Below are 27,094 nucleotides of genomic sequence, written 5' to 3'. Positions count from 1 at the left end.
TAAAGAAGGCGAGAGAGGCCCTCTGTCAGCTTTATCACGGACTCACGACCAGAGGCCAATTTGATCGTCGGGCGCTGGGCAGCGCGTCGTGTAATGGCCACGGCTTTTCGTCCCGCAGGCCTCCAGGGTCACGGGTTTTCATTCGATTGCTCCTGTAAAAAAAAAAATGCCGCGGTGTAAATGGGTTGCTGAACATGTATGACGTTCATTTGTGAAAATTGTCCTTCACAAGGGCGTTTACTGAGCAAATGTGCAGTGTCTTTTTTTTTCCCCTCAATGATTTAAAAAGCTTCTAACAGTGACAACAATGATATCTATTGTTTTGCTGGATATATTTGCTTCTACGTCAAGCCTGGTATTAATACTTTTATGCTAATTAAGGCATGAATAAAATTAGTATACATGAGAATCAGTAATAACCAATTGTAATCTCCAATAGGGAACTGTTACTATAATCTTCCGATTTTTTATTTATTAGTTTTGTTTTTTATGTGCAGGAGCTGCACTCCAGTCCAGTTTCTTCTCTTACATTAAATACAGAGCAGATGGAATGGCTCACTGGGTTCATAACACTGCAGTTAAACTTTTAGAACCTCAACAGTCACTCAACACACACGCACGCACACACACACACACACACACACACACACAACAAAATATTGTACTCGCGCCATAAAGCCATCCAATCAATAATCTATAAATGCATTCTGACTCTGTGTGGGATTTTATAGTCTTGCCAGGTCGAGCAGTAAATAAAATCAGGACAGTCACACACGGTAGGAGACTGGCCCTCAGTTAAGTCATTGGCCTCTTGTGAGACATAAAACTGCACACTTCCCAGCCCTGCTGCTCGGAATGCCGAGCTGAAACCTCTCTCCCATCAGCCAATGGGGTTGAGGCTTACATCATTTTCAAGAATAGGTTTAATTCACTCCTGTATTTCCCTGCATATTTTAAAATTTGATTTAATTAACGGCACCTTAATGAACTAGGCTTGCACTGGGAGTGAACTGAAGTAGAAAATGAGGGAATATACATGTTTTTGTGAACATTTTCATTAAATACACGAAACGTGACTGGTCTTTCCCACCAAGCTGCTAGTTAAATTGGGCTTTTCAAAACCCATTGTATTTGACCGTGGAAGGGCATGAAAGAAGGACACAATGTCGCACTTTGGGCACAAAATAAATCAAAGGACGAAGTGAAAGGCAGACCCTGTCACTCAGCAGCTCCTTGTTGAGGGCAGGGTGGGATAGAAAGCAATTTTTTGTTTTGTTTTTATCTCAGGATCTTGAAATTAGCTTTGGATATCTCACGATCACAATAAAGCTGGGTGAAAAGGGTTTTAAAAAAAAAAAAATCTGCGCTGCATTAGCCATCTGTTAAAGTGGACTGTGCGTGAAGGTCACAGTTAAGGTGAATCCAGACTGTTGTCACTGAGGAGAACAATTGGGTCTTTCTCTCCTACTGTAGCTACGAGAGAGGGCAGAGAGAGAGAGCAACAGAAAAATCAAGTAACAGAACAATAGAGGGAGAGAGAGCAATGGAGAAAGAGAGAGCCATATGAGAAAGAAACAGAACAAATAATGAAGAGCGAAAAAGGGAGAGGGAGAGGGAGAGGGAGAATCTATCTGAGTGATGGTCGCGATATTCAATGATCCTCTCTCTCATTCCTGCACAACAGATGGCAAATGAGCCCCATGCTCCCAAGTGATCTGACTGGCGTGGTGGCAGCAGTGCCCATCTTCTGTGCCACGGCCAGACAGGGGTGCCATCTTCCTCCTGACAAAGTCGAAAGGAGTAGGGAGCAATGAATCAATCAGCTATATTCTTACAGTGCGAATGGGCCACTGGTATAAATTGTGACTACATGAATATAATCCCCCATCCTGAAATGGCAAATGCTGTATAACAGTCTGTGTTGCTCCATAAATCAATCAATGACTCTTCTGAACCTACATAAACCATTTCAGCCAGCAGTCATAGTGATTTTGCTCCTGTGTAATTAAATTTATGAAAAGCCAGTTTTATCTGGTTCACCCAGAATATGCACAGCAGCTGCCCAATACATCAGGTGGTCGGGACCTTCCTCTTCTCCCCCTGGTGTTTTTGATGACGCCAATGGCGCCGATGACGCCCCACTCAAACTGCTGGCTCTTGAAGCCTCTCCTCCCAAAACGCCCTCAGTTGCAGTGACTCTTCTTGTCACGCAAGCCTCGTCTCCCAGTGCGTGACACCCAATGAGGGCAGTGGGGGTTGCTGGTGACAGGGCCCATAGGAGACCTAAATAGAGAGAATAGACAGGAAAGGCCTGTTGGAAATCTCATCCTTATTGTTGTGTTCTGCTCAGCTTACAGTGAGGTAAACACTGCTGTCACTGCTGTTTTTTTTTGGGTTAGGGGGTCAGTGGGAGGGCAGAAATGGGAAAAATGAGGCCTTGTCCTTTACCAAAACAATGAGGGGTGAAAACAACGTGGATGTCTCAGGGTCCAGAGCCCTGTTTCACGAAGCAGGATTAATAAGTTAGCTGGATAACTGCACTGAGTAAAACCCGCCAAAATCTGGATCATGGACTAAAGTAGAAAGACCTTTTACTCAATGCAACTCAGTAATCCCGCTTCATGAACCCCCCCTTCCACCCCCCCCCCCCCCCACACCAGGAAGCGGTGACAGAAAAAGTTACTCAGATGCATTTGTTGTGATGCATCAATTCTGTGCATTTTCCCATCTCCCCCTTTCACACCTCTGTCTCTCCCCTGCCATGTGGAGGAGCAATGTTTAGCTCCCTTGGGGGAGCGTGTAAATGTGTGGCAATATGGAGGTGTGGATCATCACTCATGGAAGGCGCTCTGGAGGGGTCGCCTTAAACAGGTCTGGGGCAGTTTTAGCGACAAACCCCCCTTCCCCCCTCCCCATGCTGCCCCTCATCTTCATCCTCTACATCAGCGGATAGGCCTAATCTCTATGCATGACAGGAGGCCTATTATTAGGGCAGTCCAGGGTGCCCACATTGACCGAACTGGAGATTACAGTGTTGTCAGCTTGTCAACTTTAAAGTGCGTCGGTCGTTTTACAGGGAAGTGGTTGGAGGATGGGGCGAGGGAGGATTTGCAGGCCTCAGTTTGGATTCTCCTGTCTGCTTGACCTCAGATAGTGTGCTACTGGGCACAGATCAGAGGTCTCGTGATTTCATTCTTATTTTTGGCCTGCCCTGGGCATCATGTGACACGGTATTACTTGATAAATGCGCCAGTGTGGTGAGGGCTATTAGTCATGTCCAGTGTGCTGTGACTATAGGTAATGCTCTAAGCATTCCAAGGAATTTAGATAAAAATTGAATTTCCAAAATGCAAAATACATTCATCGCTGGCCTGCGAGACATAGGGACCATACTTGTGAGACTTTGGTCTACATGCATGAGCCACACACACACACACACACACACACTCACACACACACACATGCACGCAGGCACGCATGCACACACACACTTTCAGAGCCTAGTTTGCCCTATGAAACATACCTGGCTTTTCTCATGTTCACCCTGTGGTTTATCATCACAAACCTGACCTCTGTTACCGAGACACACCGCATAAACAAAGAGAAGCCTCTGGTGAACCCCCTCTGTCTGCCTGTTTCTTCTCCAGTGAGAACATTGTCCTTATTTGGGCTATGTAGAAGGGAACTAAAGGCTCCTTGTCTATTTGGGGTTCGGGCCTGGATAAGCTTGGATATTCATTCAAATGTCTCTCTCTGTCTGATTAACTTTGACTTCAAACATATTTTATTTTAAGAAGTTGCCAAACTTCACAACTTCTGTATATACAGTGCCCCCAAAAAGTATGGTAATGGTGGAGTGAAATGAGTTATTTTTTCTATTCACTTAGGGCATTTGGATTTGAAATCCAGAGTTGAATATGAGACAAAAGCACTCACACTCAGGTTTTACTTCATGGTATTTATATGCACATATGTTTTACCATTTTACAGCTCTATTTATTGTCTCATATTCATGATCTCAGATCTAAATGCCTTAAGTATAAAGCATATACCATCCATCCATTTTCTATATGGCTTATTCCTGGTCAGGGTCACACAGGGGGACTGGAGCCTATCCCAGCTTGCAGTGGGTGACAGGCAGTAATACAATTTGTACAGGTCGGCAATCCATTGGAGGGCAACGCACACCATTCACTCACACATTCATGCCTACAGGCAATTTATACTGTCCAGGTAGCCTATTGCTGTGGGGGCAAAACAAAGTACCTGGTGAAACCCACACGAACTTGGGGAGAACATGGAAAAGACAACAGGAAATGTCCTCAGTTGGGATTTGAACCTGGTACCATATTGTCGTGAGACAGCAGTGCTGTTTACCGCTCCAGATATCCTCTCTCTTTTACATAAGTGCTGTTTAACTATGCTTTCCCACTGAGATTAAAGAGACCTGGTGCGAAATAGAAGCCAATTCAGCAAGTAAGCAAAACAGATTGATGATGCTTGAGAAAAAAGAAAGAACATTCATATTTTACCTTAATGAGTACTTATATATGTACTGCACATCTGAGGTACAACTGCACAACACGTGAATTTTAAGTCAAGCACAGCACCCTGGGTAAGCCTGCAAAAAGTGTGAACCAATGATTCCATTTTCTATAGCTTCACACTGTGTGTTGTGTGTGTAGGTGGCCTCCGACTGTGCCGAGCCTAGTTTATCTTACTCTGCTGAAAGGCGTGAAATTGTACATCTGTAATGGCTCGCACCATGGCTGCAGCCTCTTAACCTCGCCTCCCCCTCCTTGTCTCGGGTCCAGATCTCCCAGATGATCTCGGAGGGGTGCCGGGAGGGACTCACGGAGGCCGTGCTCAACCGCTACAATGCCGACCGGCTGCCGCCCTACAGCTTTCCCACCCCCCAGGCCCCAGTGGTCACCGCAGCGCCCCCTAGTGGCACCTCGGCTGCCGCCTCCTTCTTTGCAAGGTAAGATGCCAATTTGCGATATGCGACGTGTGTGCATTAGTATGTGTGTGTGCACATAACACAGCTTACATCATAACAAACAACTAATATACACATTTTTCAGTTGGCAGTGGCCAGCAGTACCTGTTAGGTTTTTGCGTGTCATCAACAGTACCATTGTATGTGCACTGTCCGGCAGAGAGGCCTGCATTGAGGCCCTTTCAGACTGATCCCAGATCAGTCTTCAGATTCCCTTTCCCCATCACACAGCAGGGACCCCTCTCTTCCACGGGCTGCCTGTGGCCTGCCTGCAGCAGATGAGCTCTTTCTGCTGCACTGGCTGAGGGAACAGAGGCAGCAGCTGGCTGCATGCTGCTTTGTTGGACACGCTTGCCAACCTCCGCTCTTCTGAGTTGACGCGGGAGGTCGCTGCAATAAGACAGGCCGATAAGCTGGGCATTCCAAAGTAAAAGAAATGTAAAATAAGGGACAAAAAGTCCCTTGAGACACTAAGTCAATCGACCCAACAAAAACATTTGTTACATTTGTTAATGTAACTTTATATGCGGTACACAGTAAAATATTAAGTGCTATGTTAATTCTGAGAGAGTTTATTTTAGCATAAATTTGATCTCCCTTGGGCTCATGAGAATTAAATTAACCCAGGATATTTTACTGTGTAGCATATGGTACAATGTACTGTAAGCTTGATGATTTCTCTCACACATTTCATGACGTGTAGGAGTGTCTTCCTACCTGTCTTTAGTCTTTATACATGTAATGTATGTTATGTTATAAACCTTTGGATGATTTAACGAATGAAACATTTATTGCTCAGAATGGAATTATTTTTCCACAAGAACCTGGGAATAATGCATAATACATAATACCATAAAGCAAGTCTCGCAATTCAACATTTGACAGAGGTTATGAAAATACTGAACATTAAAAGATGACTTAGCCTATAGTTTACAGTAAGAAATAAATAATGCAATAAGTTTAGAATAATCAACAATTCATCAATCAAATCATCTTTTGATGGCTGACTATAAAATAGTGGCTCCCTAACCCTCTTTAGTCTCTGCATAATGTATGTTAAACATAAACTTCCACCAAGCTTTTATCATTAAAGAATTTCCAGGAAAGTCTATTGCTGTATAAACACTGCTGTATAAATGTCATAGAAGATAATTTTTGCTGGTTGCTATTTAATCAGTATGTAGTTTGAAGTGCTAAGCAAATGTTCTGCATCAGAACGATATCCTCATTGTTAAATTGTTCTTTAGAAGGACACTTTGTGATTAGTGAGGCCAGTTTTAGAAACCAACAGAGTTCACATTTGGTACTTATTTTTTCATTCATCTTTTCAAATGCTTCCAGAATCCTGTGCTGTGTGTGCAGGATAATGGAGGACTATGGTTCACACTCCTGAGGTGTGATTAAGTTTTCTAACACCAAGGAACACAGAGTGACCTTTCTGCTTTAATCCCAAATTCATCCCAAACCCACTTGTGCTCTGCTCTTAGTTCTGGTACTTTCCACTCAAATGAAGCAAAAAAAGAACTTGTTTGACAAAGAGCAAAATGTTGGTATATATTTATATAAAACCTTGGATCTCTCTGGATCCAGTGCTTGTTTCTCTGGCCCTAACAATGTCTAACAAAAGTAAGCCTGACAAAAAGCCTGTAATGTATAACAAATATAAGCATCTGTTAAAGTTTTAGGAGAAACAGAACACACTGGTGTCTGACACTTGAAGGGCAGGATAAGAACAATGAAAATAGAAGTAGTGTCAAATCCTGTTCACGATTGTGAGAATGCAAGAATAACTTTTGGACTAAAAGTGAACTGAAGCCAGGCCCGCCCTTCCATATTAAGCTCCCCGTGCACTGGGAACAAGGTGTGCTTTTTCCAGAAACCCAGAAGGACCATGTTGGTTCCTGCGGGTTTGTTCCTTTTGCCTCTGACATCTGACATCGATTGTGTGCTTGTTTCTGGTCACAGTGATTCTGTATTAATCTGAATTATGCGTGCCCTGAATTATGTGTGCAGGCACAATAGCAGTAATTATTAACTTAACACAGCTGCTCCAGGGAATTCTCTGCTTATAATGGTGAATTTTTCCAGTACTTTTGAGCTGAACTAATTAGCATATATGGCCAGTGTACATATGAAGAAAAAAAACATTGATCAAAGGCAGCTTAAAGTTTAAGTTAGTTCTGCTTGGCAATATCACAAAAGTAAAATGTCAGAATAAAGAGTAAAAATTTTACGATTTCAGTAAGTGATTGATTGCTTAGTCCCCTATATTTGGTTCATATTAAGTTGCAAGGCCATTCCCCGGTAGTGATATATCATTGTGTCACCTTGGTTAAAGTAAAGTAATTATTAAAGATTACACCGTAGACATTATGGTAAAGAGTAAAATAACTATTTATATTAATACATTCTGTATGAACAATTATCTTAAATTAGACCCACAGGAAATGTTCCAGTTTGATATTTTTACCCATTTTCTGTTAACATTTTTCCGGCTTTGCATCATTACTAAAGGCTTAGTCTTGCCACAGTAATAGTAAATGTTTCTCTGCTCTTAGTAAGAGTACAGTATCAGTGAGCCCCACTCCTACATAATATTATCTTAATAGAATAAGTAGACTTCATCATAACTTATTTGAGTTAGGCGAACATTAGTAAAGTATGAGACGTTTGTTTAGTTTAAACCGAGAGGATTCGTTTCAAAGCACAGATGTCTGTCTCCTCAAAATCTGGAGTAAAAACATACACTCTCTTTGTATGACAACAGGCACTAAATATTTCAAAGAAACATGTTGACCACCCATATTGCATGTTTTTCCCAAAGGGGTATTCATAGAAGAATAACTTGGGACTGACCACTTCAACCATGAAAAGACTTACTGTTACTTTAAAAGACAGAGAACACACATGAAAGCTGGACCCCCTTTCTTACCTCCTGTGTGGGGAAAAGAGGCTGGCTAGAGTATTTTACAGGATGAATTATTCCACTTCACTGTCAGGCACACAGCATCTGCATTTGGGCAACATGCTGTGAGTCAGTTATGGAATCTTCAGTCAGTTGCAGCTCAAGGCAGTTTAGATGAAATGCTAAATTTTCACCTTGCTCTGAGAAATGGTTTCTGTGGGGCTGCATCAGTTTCTATGAAGAACATAAGCTTCTTTTTCTTAGCTTGTGCACGATCAGGTGATGATACCGCTTTTGGCAAAATCCCACAAATGTAGACAATGCCCACAAAGCCCTACCTTCCAAAGGAGAGACTGAGGTCTCAATGAGAGAGAATGCAGGACAGTTTTGTTCCTCCATTTAAAATTGTATCGAAGAAATCCTGTGAACTTCATTTTATTATTGGTATAATTTTCTTTTCTTAAAGTACTGTGTTTATAGCACAGATGTCATAGCCTGAATTAGCTGGAATCACAATTCTGGGTTCTATGATTTGTGTGTTTCCACTGACTCAGATTTTCCCTGTAATTTTTTAATCATTTCAAAATCAAGTTCCTAATTAATAAGCCGGAAAATATTAGCTGCATAAACAAGGACCGATGTTATGGACCTATGATTCATCAAAGCAGGATTCCAGATTCTAAAATAAACAGCCATGGCAGCTTGGCTGTTCACTGCTACGCTGGAAATGAATCCCTGTTCCAGAGCAACGATCAGAGAGAAGCTTGTGCGGTTAGCTAGAGCAACAGAGTGAGTCTATCTCTTTTTCCTTCCTCTGTCTGTGATCAGCCAGGGGAATATTAACAGAGAGGACAGCAAAAGAAAGACAAAAACCTCACACGCCCAGAGTCACCAGCTTCTTGATTTCACATACAAATACAATATGAAAATTATCACACAAGAAAATGTTTATTTATATGACTGCACATTATACAAACATTTGTGAGATTGTGCCAGGTCTATAGCCACTGATGCACTCATGTGAGGTACTTTGAAGGTGGAGGTCTTATCAGTGCATCCCCAACCCACCACCCAGGATTTATTGGTTGTGGAGCCATCAGCTGCTTGGGCGATTTTGGAATATTTCAGAAAGGGTTCAGTAACCAGCTTGGTGGGTCGGACCGGACCGGGTCACTGTACTGCACCCACACTGTGCCACATTCAGGCCTGGTCAAACCTACAATACCGAATGACCAAGCCTGGCCATGTCCCCACCGTAACCCGTGCCTACAACATACCACATCCCTGCTATGCCCAAACCAGTACCTGTCACATCCGTGCTATGCCCAAACCAGTACCTGTCACATCCGTGCTATGCCCAAACTACTGCCTGTCACATCCATGCCACACCGACACCCATACAACTCAGCCATTGACCAATCCACTGTGCCATGCTTAACTCTCAGACCATGCACATTAGGGCTGAACACAGGTTGGCTCATTCGCTTACACATTTCCTGCTTTCCCAAAATCCCCCCCCCCCCAACTGGGGCGCTTGTGGCTTGCTGTAAAAAAAATAGCTCATGCTCTTCACCATGTCTTTTTAAAAAAAGCAAGCATCTGTCGACATGAAAGATAAATGCCGTGTCTCTTTTTTAGCAGAATATTGAGCAATTTGGTCCATCTTGTTATTTCAACCATGCTGCAGTGCAGTGTGCTCTTTTGCAGTCAGAGCAGCGATCACAGACACGGGCTGAGTGAATTCTTATGCGGTTGTTATGCGATATTGCTTTGTGTCTGGGACGCTGGCAGTCCGAAAGCTACACGTGTTTGCATTTATGGAAATCGATAAGATTTCCGAGAATTGAAGCATTTCGCCGTTTCTCCCGCCGAAGCTGGAATCCAACAAGGTTTACCTCCAGAACAGCGACAGCTTTGCCCGGTGGTCTGTCCCAGGTGTGTTGGCATGGTGACGGCGCGCTCCGGCGCTGCGGTCCGCAAGACAACCTGCCCATGGCTCAATTACAACCGCCCTCCCCGCTCCCTCCCGCCCTCCCCCCCCTCCACGTTCAACAAACCCCCCCTCCCTTCCCTACCCCCTACCCCTCCCTTCAGCCTGTCTGTCCCTACCAGCACACGTCTTGGGTTATAATAACGGCTGGTTGGTTAGGTAAGCACAATGGCAGGGTCAACCGTGCACAACCTAACCTCTTAGAGGGGCTGCTGGTCTGTCCTCTCCCATTATATCCCTCCCCCCAGTACCCACCCCCCGAGATCATTAGTGTGAGGGGACACAAACAGGAATATGTGGGGAGGGACGCTGGGGGATTTGGAGGTGAAATCCACCCTTGCTAATTACAGTAGCAAAGGAGAGCTAGTTCTAATGGGATTCAGACCTTTAAGGTTTGTACTCCTCACAATACAAAAAGCAATGTTTTCACATTTCCGGATTTTTCAAATGTGTGTTGGCATGTGCCTGGCTTATTTGACACCACATTTATTCTACTGCCTTTCTGACAGGGGGCAGGAATGGGGGGGGGGAGGGAGGGGTTCTTTATCGGTCTCGGATGTCTCCATCCTTTCTCTTTCTCATTCCCTCCCTCCTTCCATTCTTCCCTCAGGTATAGGATCAGAAAGGGCTCTGTGTGGGAATTTGTATGCGTGAGCTTTTGTGTGTGCGGGCGTGAATGTGTATGTATGAACATATGCGTAGGGCATGCGTTTCTCTGTGTGAACATGCGTGTTGTGCTGGTGGTGGGTGCAGTCATATAAAACCGGCATTTCTGCATCCAATTCTGTCTCATTGGACACATGACGCACAGAGTCTCATGCATTTAAAGCAAACCAAATTTTCCTTAATCACCTGAGAACTGAAGCGAAGACTCCATTTACCCTGACTGCCTCCCCCCTCGGCTACCCAAAAGAGAAGGGCTGAGGGTAGTCCCCCATCCTTCTCATAACAGAGCTGACCTTTTTCCTTTCCCCCTCCCACTATACACACACACACACATTCCCAAACACACGCACTCACACACACACATGCACACGCGCACACACACTCACACACACGCGCACACACATAGCCCACACACCCACACACACTACGGCACACACCGCACACACACATTCCCACACACACACACACACACACGCGACACACACTCACACACACACACGCATCACACACACATGCACACGCGCACACACACTCACACACGCGCACACACACACATGCACACGCACACACGCGCACACACTCCTCCCTCAGCATGATCGATCGCGCCACCGAACAGCGGGGACCGAGACTCGCGCGGGGAGCGAGAGCCTTCATTAGCAGTGTTCTCACTCGGAATATGTCACCGCCGAAAGAGCGGGCCTGATTTATTCCGCAAACGTTTCCCCCCGGGGGAGGCCGGGAGTCGGGGTGGGGGGGGGGGCATTTGATGGCGGCTGCTCCACTGGCGAAATTTCAGCGCGGGGAGAGATGCAGTGGTGGCGAGCTGACGCGGGGAGATGAAGCACCGATTGGGGGGACGGTGACAGGATTCCCTTTTGAATAAATTACCGTTGGCCTGCGTGGCGGCTGCTGTCAATTTTTGGGTTGGCGGGGCAATGGAGTAGTAATGATTTTTTTTTCTTCTTCTTTTTAATATTGTCACTTCGAACATCCAGTCTCGTGCAAGGGACTGTTTTCAGCTTGACTTTGCCACTTACGGTCACGTTTAATCAGGGAAGCAGAGGGAGGTTGCAAGTGAGCATGCTCAGTCCTGCTTCGCGCCTTAGGAACCCTGACACCCCACTGGGGTGAGCGTAGCAGCCAGGGGAGCGCACAAAAACAAAAACTGCCAGGCGCCCGTGGTACGATCTTAGAGTCGCAGCCTGACCGTGTGACGCCTCAAAGACCATTCACTTTCTACTCGGAAAATATGGAATAAAAGTCCTCAAAGAACGGTGGCTATCCTTAGGTCGAAGCAATGAAGCAATCTCTCTTCCCCCTGGCCTACAACAGGCAAAGGGGCCGCTTTAAATTCAGTGCAATAAAGCTCCTGATTCCGTCCATTTAGCAAATAGCAGAAATGTGGGATTTGAGCGAGAGACGGCATTAGCAGTGCGATGACAAACATCCGTCCCCGGATGTGATGGATCGGAACAAAGCGGCTCTCATCCCCAGAGATGAGGAGGATACAGCCTCTATCCGTTTATTACACTTTGGACAGATGAAGTAAAAAAGGATGGATGTTCCCATTCTCTGAAATGCTTGCTTGTTTCTTATTGGAGGAAATACATTCACGGTCATTCCTTCCTTGTACTATTGGAACATTGCCTGCGCTGCTTTAAATGCCTGCTGGATTCAGTGGATTATGTTTGATTGACATTTTAGCTGATCATTGATCTTCTATGTTTGGTTGACATTTTCGCTGAATACTGATCTGTTAGGTGTCAATGAGGTTTCGGCTGAATATTGATTTGCAGCGTTTGATTGGGAATTAAGCCAAACATTGATCTGAATTTGATTAGCCTTTTCGTGGAAGAGAGCAGCACGTGTGCTGACGGAAAGTTTCACGTGAAAGCTGTTCCTCAGTGCATTTTCGTGCATTTGTGTCTCTTAATTAAACAGATTATTCCGATTATTCTCAGGGTAATTAAGTGTAATTAGTCATGCAATTCTTTCACCGTTATTGAGCATCGAACAATTAAACAACTAATTAGGCTTAATTAATTAGGACAGCTGCCCTCAACTGCTCATTCCTTTCTGAAAGAAGATATAACCAGGTAATTGTCAATGGAAGATGAACTAGTAATCGGTTAAGAACTAAATAAAACCCACTTATTTGAGTTGCTCATCAAAAACCAGATTCACATGGGACCCCAAGTTTAATGGCAGAAACACTGCTTTTTTTGCATTGTTAGGACAAAAAATATGTAATGGTATGTACTCAAGGGGACCACAGAAAAATAGGTGTTTACACAATGTCCTGACAGGGATTTTAATCTTGGTTCTTGTAAATTACATTAAGTACTGACAATGTAATGTAAATGGTCTGCTATGTGTGAAAATATGAACGTAAATCCAGTGGTTGTTCATACCGAAGGACATACTGCAAGGCAGTTTAATTATGACAACAGGCCATTGAGCCCAGCCACACATTTTGCTGTAACGTGTCAAACCTGACCTTGGATTCTGCTTCCACTGGGAAACACTGAAAGCCGTTATAGGCAGTAACAACGGTGTGCGTGGGAAAAAAATCATACTTTTATTGCTGATCCAAGGTCACTGAGGTTCAGTGAAAAATGAAACTGCACTACTAATATCCACCTATATCTTCTTTTTTTTTTGCTGACGGAACGGAAGCTCACATATCTTGTGCCAGTGTATCAGGTGGCTTTCCTTGCCCAAACACTGACTGTGGTGTAAAATTCGACAAAATATAAACAAGAGCAGGAAAGAGAAGAAAAAAACAAACAAACCAAAAAAGGTAAAGTGACCTGAATTGTATCTATTGGTGGGTTATAATGTCAATCTCAGAGCAGACTCTAATGGCCCTGTTGTAGTTAATGGCAGCTTGCAGCCTTGTATACAGCATGTATAATAATGAACAGGGCATTCTGCTCCAAGGCAGCAAAAGCCGTGGGCTTTTATTTCCTGCACTACCTCGACTGCAGTCTTTTTCCAGGCCACTGGTCTGTAGACCTTTTCCTCTCCCCTCTGTAGAATAACTGAATGTCACTGAAGTGGGAATATGCCTTTGTAATGTAGCTCCAGAATCGGCCGCTGGCATAAACAAAGTTGTTTAGGGCCATCCCTGGGGCACACAACAATTTAAATGTTTTTTATGTTGGAGTACTTTGGGGCCCCAACATGATTGTGGTTTAGGGTTCACTGAAGCCCTAGGGCCAGCTCTGTGCAGCTCGAGGTTGTGGGTGCCCACCGGCTTACCTGCTGGGCCAGGAAGGCTTTTTCCCCAGTTGCCTATCCTCAGGGATGAAGCTTTCCCAGAGGGCATTGATCATTCAGGCACCCTGTCTTACGTGAACTAGCACACATTTATTACAGAATCGTTTCAATTATCCCGCCTTTTTAAAATGGAGGTCCCTGCGACGGCAACACTGGGAACGAGACTCACCGAGAGCTTCCTCATTTCCTCGTAACGAGCTGAGCCGAAGCGAGAAATTTCCGCGGCTCCTAACGAACGGATTCGCGGTGACCGCGCCTAATTGGCCTCGATGTTCTCTTGTCTCGAAGCTGAGAGCTTAAGTAGCCTGCCCACCTTCTCGGAATCAGAGACCCGGTAAAAAATGTGATCATTTTATACTATGTTTTCAGGGGAATAAGTCAATTGTAAATTTAATTCAACATGAAAAGGGTTAGGAGGGTGTTAGAACAGAACAGAACAGAACAGAATAGGATAGAATAGAAATGTATTGTCCAAACGAGGCTGGAAAATTGTCTTTGGCCTCATCCCGATAGTATTAAAAACAGATCTCATGTCTCAAGAAACTAATTTCAAATGACATTACATAAAACATGCTGCTGCGAAATATACACGGTCCCAACATAATCATCATGTCCAATTGAGTAGGTTTCCATTGCATAGGGGCAAATGTCCTTTTGTACAGGCTATGTTTTGCCAATGGTTTTTTTAAGCAACGTCCAGAAGGAAGAACCTCAAAGTCAGAATGGTGACGGTGGCTAGGGTCATTTATTACAGCCTGAGCTTTCCTGCGTAGGGCTGAGTCATAAATCTTCTGCTGCCTACCCACTCACTTGTCTGCAGTTTTGACAATTCTGTTCTGATTATTCCTGCATTTATAGCCAAGATTTCCAAACTATACAGTAAATATTAAAAACCAGGATGTTTTCAACAAGACTAACACAAATTGCCTCAAGAATATCCTGACTGACTCCAAAACACTTTAGTTCGATAGTGGAAACAACCTCTAGGTAGCTTTAAAAATCCTGTTAGTGGTTGTATTGTATGTAAAGCTCAGCTTGTCATGTCCCCAAATACTTGAAACATTCCACTGTTATCAGAAGCTGTGTTCAATAGCTGTGTGAAATGCTTTCTTCAGAAGGCATCTCAAAGTGAAAGACATTGAATTCCCCTTCGCTGCACTGGAGAAAATTTCACGCTCCCAATTTATGCATCACGACTCCACGCATTATGGTTTGGTGCCACGACAAATGAGCTGACTTCTTCCAGTATTCTAAGAAATCAGTCTTTGAACTTTGTGATGAGAGACCATCAAAGATGAGCCCTGTCCTTCACAACCACCGCCGAATGTGGGAATAAATCAAATATAGACACTCATTAACCTTTCATTTCATCTTTATGAACTTACTGCAGGCCCTAAAAACATTTTCTTCCCCAACCATTTATGTGCTAACGGTTCATTAAGCATTTTCAGCACCAGCACTGAAACCAAAAGAGGCTTCCATTAGCGGCTACAGCTTCAAAAGAGACCAGTGTCTCTCAATGCTGGTTGCTAAATTTTTACTTTGCAACTAAGGAATCTATTGATTTTACTCTCTGGTGACTCTGGGCATGAATTATGAAAATTAGACACTTTTCTCAAAGGTGCAAATCTGAAGTATGAAGCGCCACCAGATAGATGCAATAGGAAATTTAGAATGTTAAATTGAGCGAATGATTAGAGGAATCAGAAAAAAAGGCAAATAGAAATCTTTATGGCCCCAATCATTAACCCCATTTAATAAAGAAACCATTCAATTCATTAATAACATTTTGGACCACTGGGTATAGTGTTGGGTATTAGAAATGGTACTGATATTATTATTGTCACATACAAAACTGAAGGGTGTTTGGCTGAAGATTCTGGTTTTTAAATAGCCCCAGCTAAACCCTACCATTAGCTTTGTGTGTGCTTGTAATGTTCAACTAAACAACTTCCAGAAACTAATAATTGCATGATCTTATTGGATGTGTATTTTACCTGATAAAATGAATCTCAATTTTTGATGTTTAAAAAAAAAAAGTAATTTAACATACACCAATAACCAAGTGCTTATATTCAGTACTGTAGTTTATTTTGCTCTAGAATACAGCCACAAGCATGAAAAATGGTCTATACAGGTAAATCATGTTAACAGTGAATACAGGTCACAGTGTTGACAGTGAGGGTATTTTTTTTAGCAAGCATGATAGAGAGTGGTTAGCAGAGAGAGGCTAGCTCCCGCCCCTACCATATTCAGCGATGGGCAACCTCTTTTTTGATGGAGCCCTTAGGGTCCCACAGCGTAGGAAACACCAGAAAAGTGAGAGGAATCAGACTGCTCCATCTCTGGCTCTCAGTTTCAAGGCATTAACAGTAACAGCCTTTTTCCTGAAAGTGTCCATCCTGTCATTTCCTCAGTGCGTAAGATGTGCATTCCATGGTGTGATTACAACTCCCCGGTTTCCACCCACCCGTGCACAGCGAGCCGCTCTGAACTACGGGACATAAATCACTAGAAAACACTTGAGGCTCTCTGAGATTGTGTCTATCTGGCAATTTCAGATGACTGTTTTAAAATTTATGTTGTCAGATTTAAAAATTATGTAGTTTGACTGTGTACAACAAGAACATCTTTACTATACATGACTAGAGTTGGGCATGATTTTACTCAATGATGAACTTTACAAGGAATTACTGACCATCATGCTAGGGTGACAACCTGTCATAAGAAAGGTGAGATAATCCATTCAGTTTACTAGCACATAAGTATGGTCTTTGAAATATTTTTATTCATATTTATTCTTTCAATATGTTCAGGCCTTTTTTTCTGGGTGCACCATAAACAGGATTGCAAAATAACCAAAGAACCCTATACAGAGAACCTCACTCTTTCCAGATTTTCCCAGTAAATGTTTCATCAAACCACGAGCCTCAGAACTCTCTATTTTTATTTGCTCTTCATAATTATTTTTACTGTTCTACAAACTGAAATAACATGAACATAAGAACATAACATCTTTTAAAATAAATGATTTCTTTTGGCTTTGAATTTGTCACGTGATTTCTTCCTGTGGTGGTGGTGTTTTGTATCCTTTGGGAGAGAAATATATTAAATCCAACTCTTGTGTTCTCTCTCCTGTCTTCTCTGTACTTTCTGGCAAGAGGCCAGGGTCCTTGTGCCAACTTTTCCTTGTTTTTTTTTTCTCCCTCTGCTTTTCTGAAGAGCTAAAGATATGCCTTAAGTGAAACGCATTCTCCCGACATACATTTCAGTCTCCTCCAAACTTGCCAGAGTCTGTTTGGCAAAGCTTCAAGAAAAGGTGTCAAGTGAAGATTCCCCCTGTGCTGCTGCAGTCAGACGCTGCTTGTCGCTGACAGCTTGGAGACAGTTCTCTGGACACATACTCTGTGTCACCGAGACGCCACTTCCTTGTCGGTGGTCTGGCGGACTGCGACAATCTGTTGGGCGCGCAAGTGCGTTCGCTTGCGTCGACGGTGAAGGAGCGGGTTAACAGAGCTCCTGCAAGAAGTCTGAAGTGAGCATGAGAAAGCTGAGAGGGAGGGAGACGAAGAGTCGGAGAAAAAGAGGCAGGCGCAGTGGCACAGTCCTTTGTAGAGCAGACAAAATCTGATGAGTTTACAAGGCTCTGAAGAAGCCGGCCGTGTGTGTCTCTCCGGTTCTCTCGCAGTCCACCGCTCTTCCTCAGTCCATCTTTCTCGCACTCATGCTCTCCTTTTCCTGGGTCTCCTCTCTCGCTCTCATGTCCTCTCCCGCTTTTCTTCTTTCTTTTACCTAATGTCTCATCCCACTTCCCTTCCTCCCTCACCTCGACCCTCCTACTCTGTCTTTCCCTTCTTCTCTCTTCCTCACCCTCTCCATCATGAGATGACCCGTGGAGGGGTAAGCATGCTGGAGCAGAGCTTTGGGCAGGGTGGGTGAAGCATTCGGGCGTTACTCTCAACAGGCCTGCAGAAGCAGATGGACAGGTGAGACCTTTCAGCAGTTTTACTCTGAGCGACATGGTACGCTCCCTACAGGGTCATGGGGAACAGAACACAGCCTTCTCTTCCACTCTTGTGTTCTTGTTTGTATACATTTGTATGTGTGTATGTATGTACTGGTATATCTAGAGATAGATACTGTACATACTGAAGCACAGGCATGGTACATTTTGTGGATGTTTGCGTATTAATATGTGTGCTTTAATATTAATATTTGGTTTTGTGTGTCTGCTTCTGTCAAAGTGTTTGTGCCTTGAAAATAAAGCTATCTTTGTGAATCCCCCCTCCCCTTCTGTGTTTCTCTGTCTCTCTAAAGGTGTGTGAGTTTCTGTTTCTGGACTGTGAGACAAACAAAAATAGATAAAGAGCAGAATTATGCTTTTAGTCTGAGAATCCTCATTTCCTATTAGGAGATTGTGTTGAGAAATCTCATTAATTCCTCTGAAAAGTAACATCTGCTTCCTTGAAATGTGATGTGTACCTATATTTTTCATATATTTAATATGTATTTTGATGTAATTATTCCTACTTTTACATTTTTGTACATGCAGTGACATCCATGTGTGAAACTGATTCATTGTTTATAAAGTGCTGTTTAAAATGAGCTGCATGTGGTGTTATGGTAAGGATAGCCATTTTAAATAAATCTGTAATTTCCTGTTTGATTATTAGAGAAGAATCCAGAACTTGTTCAGTCTAAAAATGTCTCAAAGGACTAACACGTCAGTTGAAGACGTCCCTTCTTTTTGTCATGTACCTACGCGCTTTTGTATCTATATAGCTGTGCTCAGTCAGAGTCAAGTAAAAGGTGTAAATACTACATGAAAGATGTTCCAAGGGGTGTTTTGCAAGACTAGAAAAGATAGGCAGAGTAAAGAAAAGGAGAGTGATTTGTGAGGCAGAAGTGGTGAATTTTTGTAACCAGGTTTGTAAAGGCCTTTGGAATGACTCATGATAGACCTTGGCGTGATATGCAAATAAATGGGATGGTGCTATTTGGCATTTGGGGCACAGATGAAGGTTAACTTAACTAAGTGGTTTATTTTCTTTTAACATCACAGCTCAGCATGAGTGATTTTTATTTTGCTTCACCATAGCATGCCTACTTACTGTATGAACAAATATGCACACATTATTAAAACCTGCATTACATAGCCTTCCCTTTAGATATACTGTACTATAAAATGAATTGCTATTAGTATTAGCCAATATTTAAATAAATAGGCTGACCAATTCATATTACAACGGGGCAAGCAAAGTACTCAACTAAACAGCCTTGATGCATGTACTATATGCTATAGATGTTAACTAAACCTCTGTTACAAGTGCTGTCTAAGGTTTTCAACGCGCTCTAAGCTTGCTAGCTAGCTGCATCTGAAAAACAAAATACCTTCTACTTACAGTAGTAATTTACTAACTAGTTAGTAAATTATCTGAAATGGCACATAAAAAATGGCAAGTCCTCTGGGAGCCGCTCATGCCAGAGGACAAAGGCATTAGCAAGCAAACTAGCAAGTAACAGATGTCCTTTGAGCACTTACTGCCTGTGGAAGAGTCTACATTTCTGTTATGCTTCTGCCAATGCTCTTGTGCATTTATGTATCTCAATTTGAAACTGTAATCAAGCCATTCTAGCCATTACTTTCTTCCAAGTATGCTTTATCTTTGTTGTTACTGACAAAGGAGGGTATTGTAATGTTGCTGGACAAGCTGACTCCATTTCCTGTTTCTATTGCTCTCTATTTTCGTCAAAGCGTAACAGCATAATCACAATCCTAAAACCTTCAACAGGTTAGGTTCCTGAAAAAGACTGGCGAAACTAAAACTAAATGAGCATCCATAAAACTGTACAGTTGTGCACATTTATTACACACAGGCATGCACTCACTCACAAACACACATACTACCCTCCGCCGGTTCCCTGGTCTGCGATAGCTGACAAACCCCCGACCCCCCTGTCTGTGTTCACGATCGATTACCCCAGGTCACTTCCTGTTGAGGGCCACCAGAGCCAGCTCTGTTTATTTCTACGTTTTATATAAACATTACCCTGCCCTCTCTAAAGCAGCAGTATCGAAGCTGGGATTAAAATCTAGAACCTTCCAGTTTGCACTCGAGGCGTGAACAGGTTATTAGATGATTACTTACCGTTTTACTTATTTATAAGCATGTAGTTGTTGAATATAAAACAATCACCTTTAAATGGAAGTGTGCAGCCAATTTGTGTGTAAGTGCATTTATTTATTTCCACTTTGTGAAAGTGTAAGCGAAACAGCACTGTCGGATATCTCCAGTTTAAGAACCCCCGATGTAATCAGGAACACTCCTACGTCCTTTATTTACTTGGATTCTTTTTTCATTTTTTGTTGGAAGGATTTTCAGAAGCAGCTTTATCACTTAATTTAATTATAGGTGTTGTAAAATTGGTTTGCTGTTTTAAACAGAACAGTTGTTCTACAGTAGTTCATTCCAGCACTTCTTGTAATAATAATACTGGGTATGGTTTTTTTAAGAACCAATTAGAACAATAAAAATATATATATATTTATAATTTTGCTAAAATAATGTAATTGAATTATTTTAATGGTGTGCAGACAACTTGAGTGAATATGGTTGGGAGAAGCACTATATATTTGCAGTGCTCCCCTTGTAGATACCTGTTTAGGCCAAGTACCATTATTTAATTCACCCATCGTGTGCTCTTCCTATTTGCTAACTTGAGTAGAGCGCATTGTGCTTGGTAATTTTAATTTCACAGTGTGTTGATAAAATACATTTTAAAAATGGCTGCAGATTACAGCGGGACACATCCTTGCATGTGTGGTTGTATCCTAGTGAACATTTTTGTGGTGAAAAGTCAGTGAAATGTCGAGGAAGCACTATGCACTAGAGCTACATTTCGTTGACGGTGAATGTTTTCTAGCCGACTTGCACATAGCCAGGCTATATTTCAGTAAAACTTGAGCTATATTGGGGTTAGCCTAGTCTGTTTATATCAAAACATCTCTGAACCTAGATTTCCACCCCTCTAGACTAGACTCTGGCTTTTGCTTATGGTGATACTTTGTTACAGTGGTGTGTCAGCCTGCAGAGAGCATGCAGTACATATGCACACCCTCCTCTGCGTGTTTGTGTACACAGCCTCAAGCCGAAGGTTCCATCAATAAGAAGCGTTGCAGCCACACAAGCAGAACAGCGATCCTACCCAGACACTCCATATGTCCAATGCCCTCAGGACGTTTGGCATTCGATTCCATTTCAATTAATGACTTAAAAAAGCAACTAGCAGATTTTCAGTGACAGTTCAGCAGTTTGTGGAGCTGGGAACGTGAATGAAAAGCAATAGGACGGCTGTATCTTGTGGAGACCAGCTGGGTTTTGTCGTCGTAAAACGCGCTGTCAAAGATTGTTCCATTATCCAGACGTGGGATATTATGTCTATGCTTTCAAGGGAGTGCTTCAGTGTTCAGTGGGTGTGATAAAAGGCAGTATTTGAAACAGCTGGAGTTTATTTAGCTTTCTACAAGTGGTTTATTATCTTATGTACTAATGTACAATCTTGCTCCTAAAATAAAGTTTAATCAGAGACCATTTATCAGTGGGGAACCCTGTGCGTTTGGAAATTCCAGTTATCATTCAACTTTCAGGACTAAGTAATCCTAGTCATGCTTTAGGGTGAAAAAAGCAAGGGTAGAATAATATGAAGAGTTGGCAATTCCAATAACAACTCTGGTTTTTCTTTTGGTTTCTCATTGCAAGGGACATCACAGAAACGGTTGTTGAGTGCTATTCAGTTTCGCTATTCCAGTTAAAAAGATTAATTGTAGATAGTCATGTGTGTTATTTTTATTGGGAAGGTTAGCAGTGTTCATACAGAACATTGTTAAAATGTTACTGACATATTCTCCTTAAAATCTTTCAAGATGAAGTAATTTGCAACAACAGGTTGCCATTTTGCACACATAAACAATAAATACATTCCAAGAATGTTTGGAGAATGCCTCAGTCACATTATCTTACAACCAAATAGGAATCTAACCTGGAATGATTCCCAATGTCCTTGACAGGTTTACTGGAATTGTTAAATGAAATGTTACCCGGAATCCAGCGGCCTGGATTCAATCAACATGTTTGTTAAATTTGACAAATAAATCCATGAATTCATATTTTTTTCTTTACGAACGCATTTTGGCGTTCAGCAATCATAAAACTAACTTGTCAGTATGTATGTGAAGAAAAAAAATGCTTGCATTCATTTGTCAGTGAGTGTTAAGGACAAATGTTGATTGAACCCAGGAAAATGTTTGCACAGTAACAGCATGTAAAGGTCAACAATGAAAAGGTATGATTAATATGAAGAGGCAACCAGCTTGACTGGTCTCAGCACAGTGATTGGCCATGCCGTTATCCCCATTTTAACTGACTGACTCAATCACGTCTGTTTTGCCTGTGCCCTCCGACAGAGCTGCCCAGAAACTGAACCTGTCCTCCAAGAAGAAGAAGCAGCGCCCTGCAGCCCCCCTGGCGTGCGACCCGCCCCTCTTCCCCACCAACTTCAGCGGGATCCTGCAGACCTCGCCCCCCCCGGCCCCGCCCTGCCTGCTCCGCGCTGTGAACAAAGTCAAAGACACCCCCGGACTGGGCAAGGTACAGTTTACAATTCGTCTCCTCTGACCAGCTGACCCCTGACGGACCCCTGAGAAGCTGACATGGTCAAACTCATCGTTCACTCGCTGCGTGGTTCATAATGTGGTGAACACAGCATTGGTGAACAAGTCCCATTATAATGCCTAAGTTTTAAATGTTACATTGCCAAACCTCTGGAGACCTTTTAACCTCCAAGCTTCTCACCAGGTCCATGAAAAATCGCCCCACTAAGAATAAAGAAAGCAGACTAAATGAAAAATGTTTTTTCTGCAGTCCAGCACGAGCAAATCGTCCACGGCATATACAGTGCCCTCCAAAAGTATTTTGAGAGTAGAGCGAAATTTGTTATTTTTTGCTATGCACTTAAGACATTTGGATTTGAGATCAAAAGATGAATAAGTGACAAAAGTACAGAAAACCAGCTTTTATTTCAAGGTATTTACATGCGTATATGTTTTACCATTTCACAGAAACAGCAGTTTTAACCACCATACATGTTTTTGCATACATTTTTGGCATAATAAAGAAAGTTGAGTCATAAAAAATATAGACAAAACTCTATTTATTTTTGGAATTCAATGCGAATAACACATATAAGATGGGGCATATAATTTGAAATGAAAGCCGCCCTAATGCCTGGTGCGGAGGTGATGTCCCTGTTTGACGTATAGCCCCCGTGATTGAAACGTTTCCCTGTTACACTTTGGCCCTGCAGTGCTGACCCTGGCCTCAGTTTCTCTGCCTTGATCCTGGAGGTATCTAGAGGTACACAGGCATGTCAACTTGGGTGCAGAGAAACACTTAATGAGGATCGGTGGTGGGGAAGGGATTGTGGGTAAAAAAAAATAGCCACGGAGCTCCGGCCGCATCCTTTGGCCAGTTAAAGCATCAGTAACAGCCGCCGTGATTGGACCCAGAGGGCCAGTGTACCACCGCCATGGACTGTCATTCGTCACATTCTTCATTATTCGACAGGACTTGATGAAATGCTCTTGCCAAACAGTGCCAGAACCCGAGGTGTGCTTGCGTACATGTGTGTGCATGCGTGCGTGCCTCTATTGATCGGCCATGTAATTACTGTTTGTTTTTCTTTGCTCCTTTAAGGAAAGTCTGTTTCTGGGAGCTCGTTGGCTGAAAATAAACGAAAGGGAACTGAAAAAATACGGTGCAGAAAGACAGGCCACCGCCAGTTTGATTTGGCAGAGATCGTTTTCAGTTTTTGACTTTCATCCTCCGTTCCACTATGTTTTCGGGCCTGGCTTGGATGCAAGCAGATGTCTGCAAAGCTTTGCTTGTGCCCCTGCAGCATATGAAAGTGAACCTGCGATTCCAAACAGAATAATAATTGCTGATGCTACGGCTAACGATGCGCTGCTCTTTTGACCATTGCTGACACTGGCCTGGTCAGGATTCGGTCAGGATTCACTACTCCAAACCTGTGCTTTAGCAGGATGAGCCATCCAACAACCCCCACGTACGTAGCTTCAACATGTGGTTATGTTCCAGATGCACAGAGCGGGGTATGAAAGCTACTCCTTGCTATGAAGTTGTAGCGTAATGGAAGCCAATAGCGGTTACCAGGATGTGTCTTACCGCAATTCACCACCTTTCAGTCACTCCCTCAGTTCTTCTCCTGCTTCGTTTACCCCACCGCGTGTCAGAACCGGACGACAAGCGACCCCGGTGTACTGCTTTAAGCCTCGGCTCCGATTTAGGCCCTTGCTTAGGCCCAACGCTTGCTTTACATTCTCAGCGGTGTGGTAACCCCCGCTGGTCCGAGTCCTTCCCCCTTCGCCCGTTCCGCCCATATGTTTGGGTTTGGACGGTAATTTTTCCATGGCGGCGGGATGGTGGCAGGTAAAGGAGAGGAGAAGGCAGAAAAAAAACAAAGGTATTTTCCTGGCAGAAGATCAGACGGGCTTGGCACAGGACGTGCACAGATGGGCCGAGCGCGCCGATGGACTGATAGCAACGTGCGCAGATGCCGCTGGCTCCAGATTAGGCCTGCTCGGGAGGAGCAGGCCGGGAGCCCGATATCGAAACGAGTCTCGCACAGATTTAAACAGCTCAGCATAGACCTGGGTGGGTGGGGAGGAGAGACCACAGATATGTCAGAGATGGGATCTTGTTCCCCGTGTTATTGGGAAGCGGCGTATTAGCACAGGATTAGCAGTTAAAGAGTAACAGACCTGAGAAGTATGCATGTTACTGTTAGCGACCGCAAGCACAATCTGTTCCTTTCACTCCATCAGCATTAATAAAATGGCTGACGCACAGGTTTTTCTATCCACGGATATGATGGAGATGGCAGAGTTTTACCGTGCATCAACACCTGTGATATGGGCTATATTTGTTGTACAAAAAGCACGGAGACTGATTTATGTGGTCTGGCTGTTCACTCAGAACATAGTGTGCTTGTATGGATCCTGTTCTGTGCCAACATATTAGATTAAAGTAAATATTAACATTTACAAACCAGCTTGACACTTCAGAGTAAAATTGTAAATAGAGTAAGTAGAGATCTGATAGAGTAGATTTTATCCCTCATGGAGGGGTGTAGCTTTGCTGGCTCAATTATTTAAATGTTGTAGCAAAAAGCTGCAAAAGGACAATGAAATGACAGACAGACAGAAAGATAGATGGACAGACCAACAAACTGACAGACAGATGTTTCATCATGGCAACAACTTCTAGTAACCCAGAAATAATCATTAGAGAAAAACGTCCTGTGTTTAAACAATCTCCCACTGTGGTGAGTGGGTTGGAAGTACAGCACATTAAAGCAAATTCAATAACGACTCAGCATGTCTCCACCAGCGTGGCCTCACATGTCCACTTCATTTCCCCATTCCTCGGTCTTAGTCTGCAGGCATTGTCAGAACTGTCTCTGCCTTCTTCAACCAAATTCTCTTTGAAATCATAAATGTACATACTGACCCCCAACCACCCACCCACACGCACACACACACACGTTTGTATTGCTATACTTTTGAGGACTTCCCATTGACTTACATTCATTCCGTAACCTCTAACCCTAACCCTAACCCCGACCACTACATGCCTAACCTTAACCCTAACCTTAACCTAATTGTAACCCGAACCCTAACCCTAAAACAGCCTCTTGAACTTGTGGGGACCAGCAAAAGGTCCCCACCTTGTGTAATTTTCCTCATCTTTCTATCCTTGTGGGGACATTTGGTTTTCACAAAGATAGTAATACATGCCCACACAAACACACACACACACACACACACGCTCTTCAAAAGCAATCATTATCATATTCCCCAAGTTAATTGTTGTGGGACTGTCTTAGGCCTGGAAAAGACCCAGCGTGTTGATAGCTGATACTCATCTTCAGTAGCTTTGCCAAAAAAACAGCATATCTCTCATTCCTTTCAATCCTTCCATCTGCACTCTTGCAAAAGGGCAAAGGGGGCACATCTGACATGATACTGTATGTTTGAGGCCTTTTCATAAACATTTCTGTTAGTGGGCGCCAGACATCGACTCAGGTCAGTTTTAGTTTTCTCTGATTCTTAGTAGAGGGTTAATGGCAGGTCGGTGGCAATTGGAAAAGGAGCTAGATTCACCCCCGTGCTCCTTTTGCATCTTGCTAAACTCAGTCTAGAAACAGAGGCGATACACAGAAGCACTGAAAAAAAACAACTTGGATGAGGTTTTAAAAACACCACAAAATAACATCCTGCGTAATACTTGCAGACAATATCGTTGGTTGTATGGTATTTTTCTAGAAAGAGTTCAAATTACCCTGAGCTTTTTTTGCTGGGTAATAATTCTTGATCAACAAATGACCTCCAGTCTGTTTGGTTGGTAGCCCTTACTGATATGAAAACTGTACATGAGCAAGTCTATAATTTATCTGTGACATATCTGTAATACGTGTTACATCAGGTTGCAAAAATAGAGTATTAATCAAATAGGAGGCACCTTTTAATCCACAAGCAACAAGTGATAACATTTCGCTAAAGCCTTTGTTTTATTCCTCTGCGAAAATTCTTGCATCACCTGCTAAACAAAAATAAGATCAGCCCAATCCAGTTTTGCCCAACATGTTTTTTTTGGCCCAAATTATTTTGTCTCTTGAAGGGGGTGTCCAGCTGATGGAGTTGTCCTTATGGCAATGATAGACCCAAACTGAGTCGTACCACAGCCGTATGTGGTTGAGAGTCCTACCCTGTATTAATACTTAATTGGCTGCAGTGTTTCTGAGGAAGGGTGATTCTTAGTCTGCTGGGTATTACCCCAACTGAACACTTGACTGAAATGCCTCTGGTCAGTCTGATGCCTGCAAGCCCCGATCGCAGCAGCAGCTTGGCTGGTCTGCAGAGGGAAAATGAGTGGGGGTTCAATGCACCCATTTCTGTGGACGTGCGTGCTAGCATGCCCCCCCTCAAATTGTCAGAGATAGTTACAGGGATGGAGGGACAGACCAACAAAAATATCTGGGCTTCCAAATCAGGGGGAAAAAAATAGAATTTAAAGTGTGGGATTAAAAGAAAATAAATTATCCGCTTTTTCATATTTATTCTACCATATGTCCACTATGATAATTTAAAAAATGCCATTAACATACTCAGAAACAGCTT

The 27,094-nt window shown here is 43.1% G+C and overlaps 1 protein-coding gene across 1 annotated transcript in view; it reads left to right on the top strand.

Moving 5' to 3' along the window:
- Positions 1–27,094, top strand: part of kif26ba (kinesin family member 26Ba) — a 119,032-nt gene that overhangs the window by 60,366 nt on the left and 31,572 nt on the right. The window contains exons 4-5 of the mRNA XM_064332164.1: positions 4,815–4,981; positions 22,304–22,487. Coding sequence (XP_064188234.1) covers positions 4,815–4,981; positions 22,304–22,487 — 351 coding nt within the window. The remainder of the gene's footprint in view (positions 1–4,814; positions 4,982–22,303; positions 22,488–27,094) is intronic.

Source organism: Anguilla rostrata, chromosome 1, assembly GCF_018555375.3.
Source record: "Anguilla rostrata isolate EN2019 chromosome 1, ASM1855537v3, whole genome shotgun sequence".
Taxonomy (NCBI): Eukaryota; Metazoa; Chordata; class Actinopteri; order Anguilliformes; family Anguillidae; genus Anguilla; species Anguilla rostrata.
The sequence above is the reverse complement of the archived record's forward strand: the minus strand, read 5'-3'. Positions and strand labels throughout refer to the sequence as shown.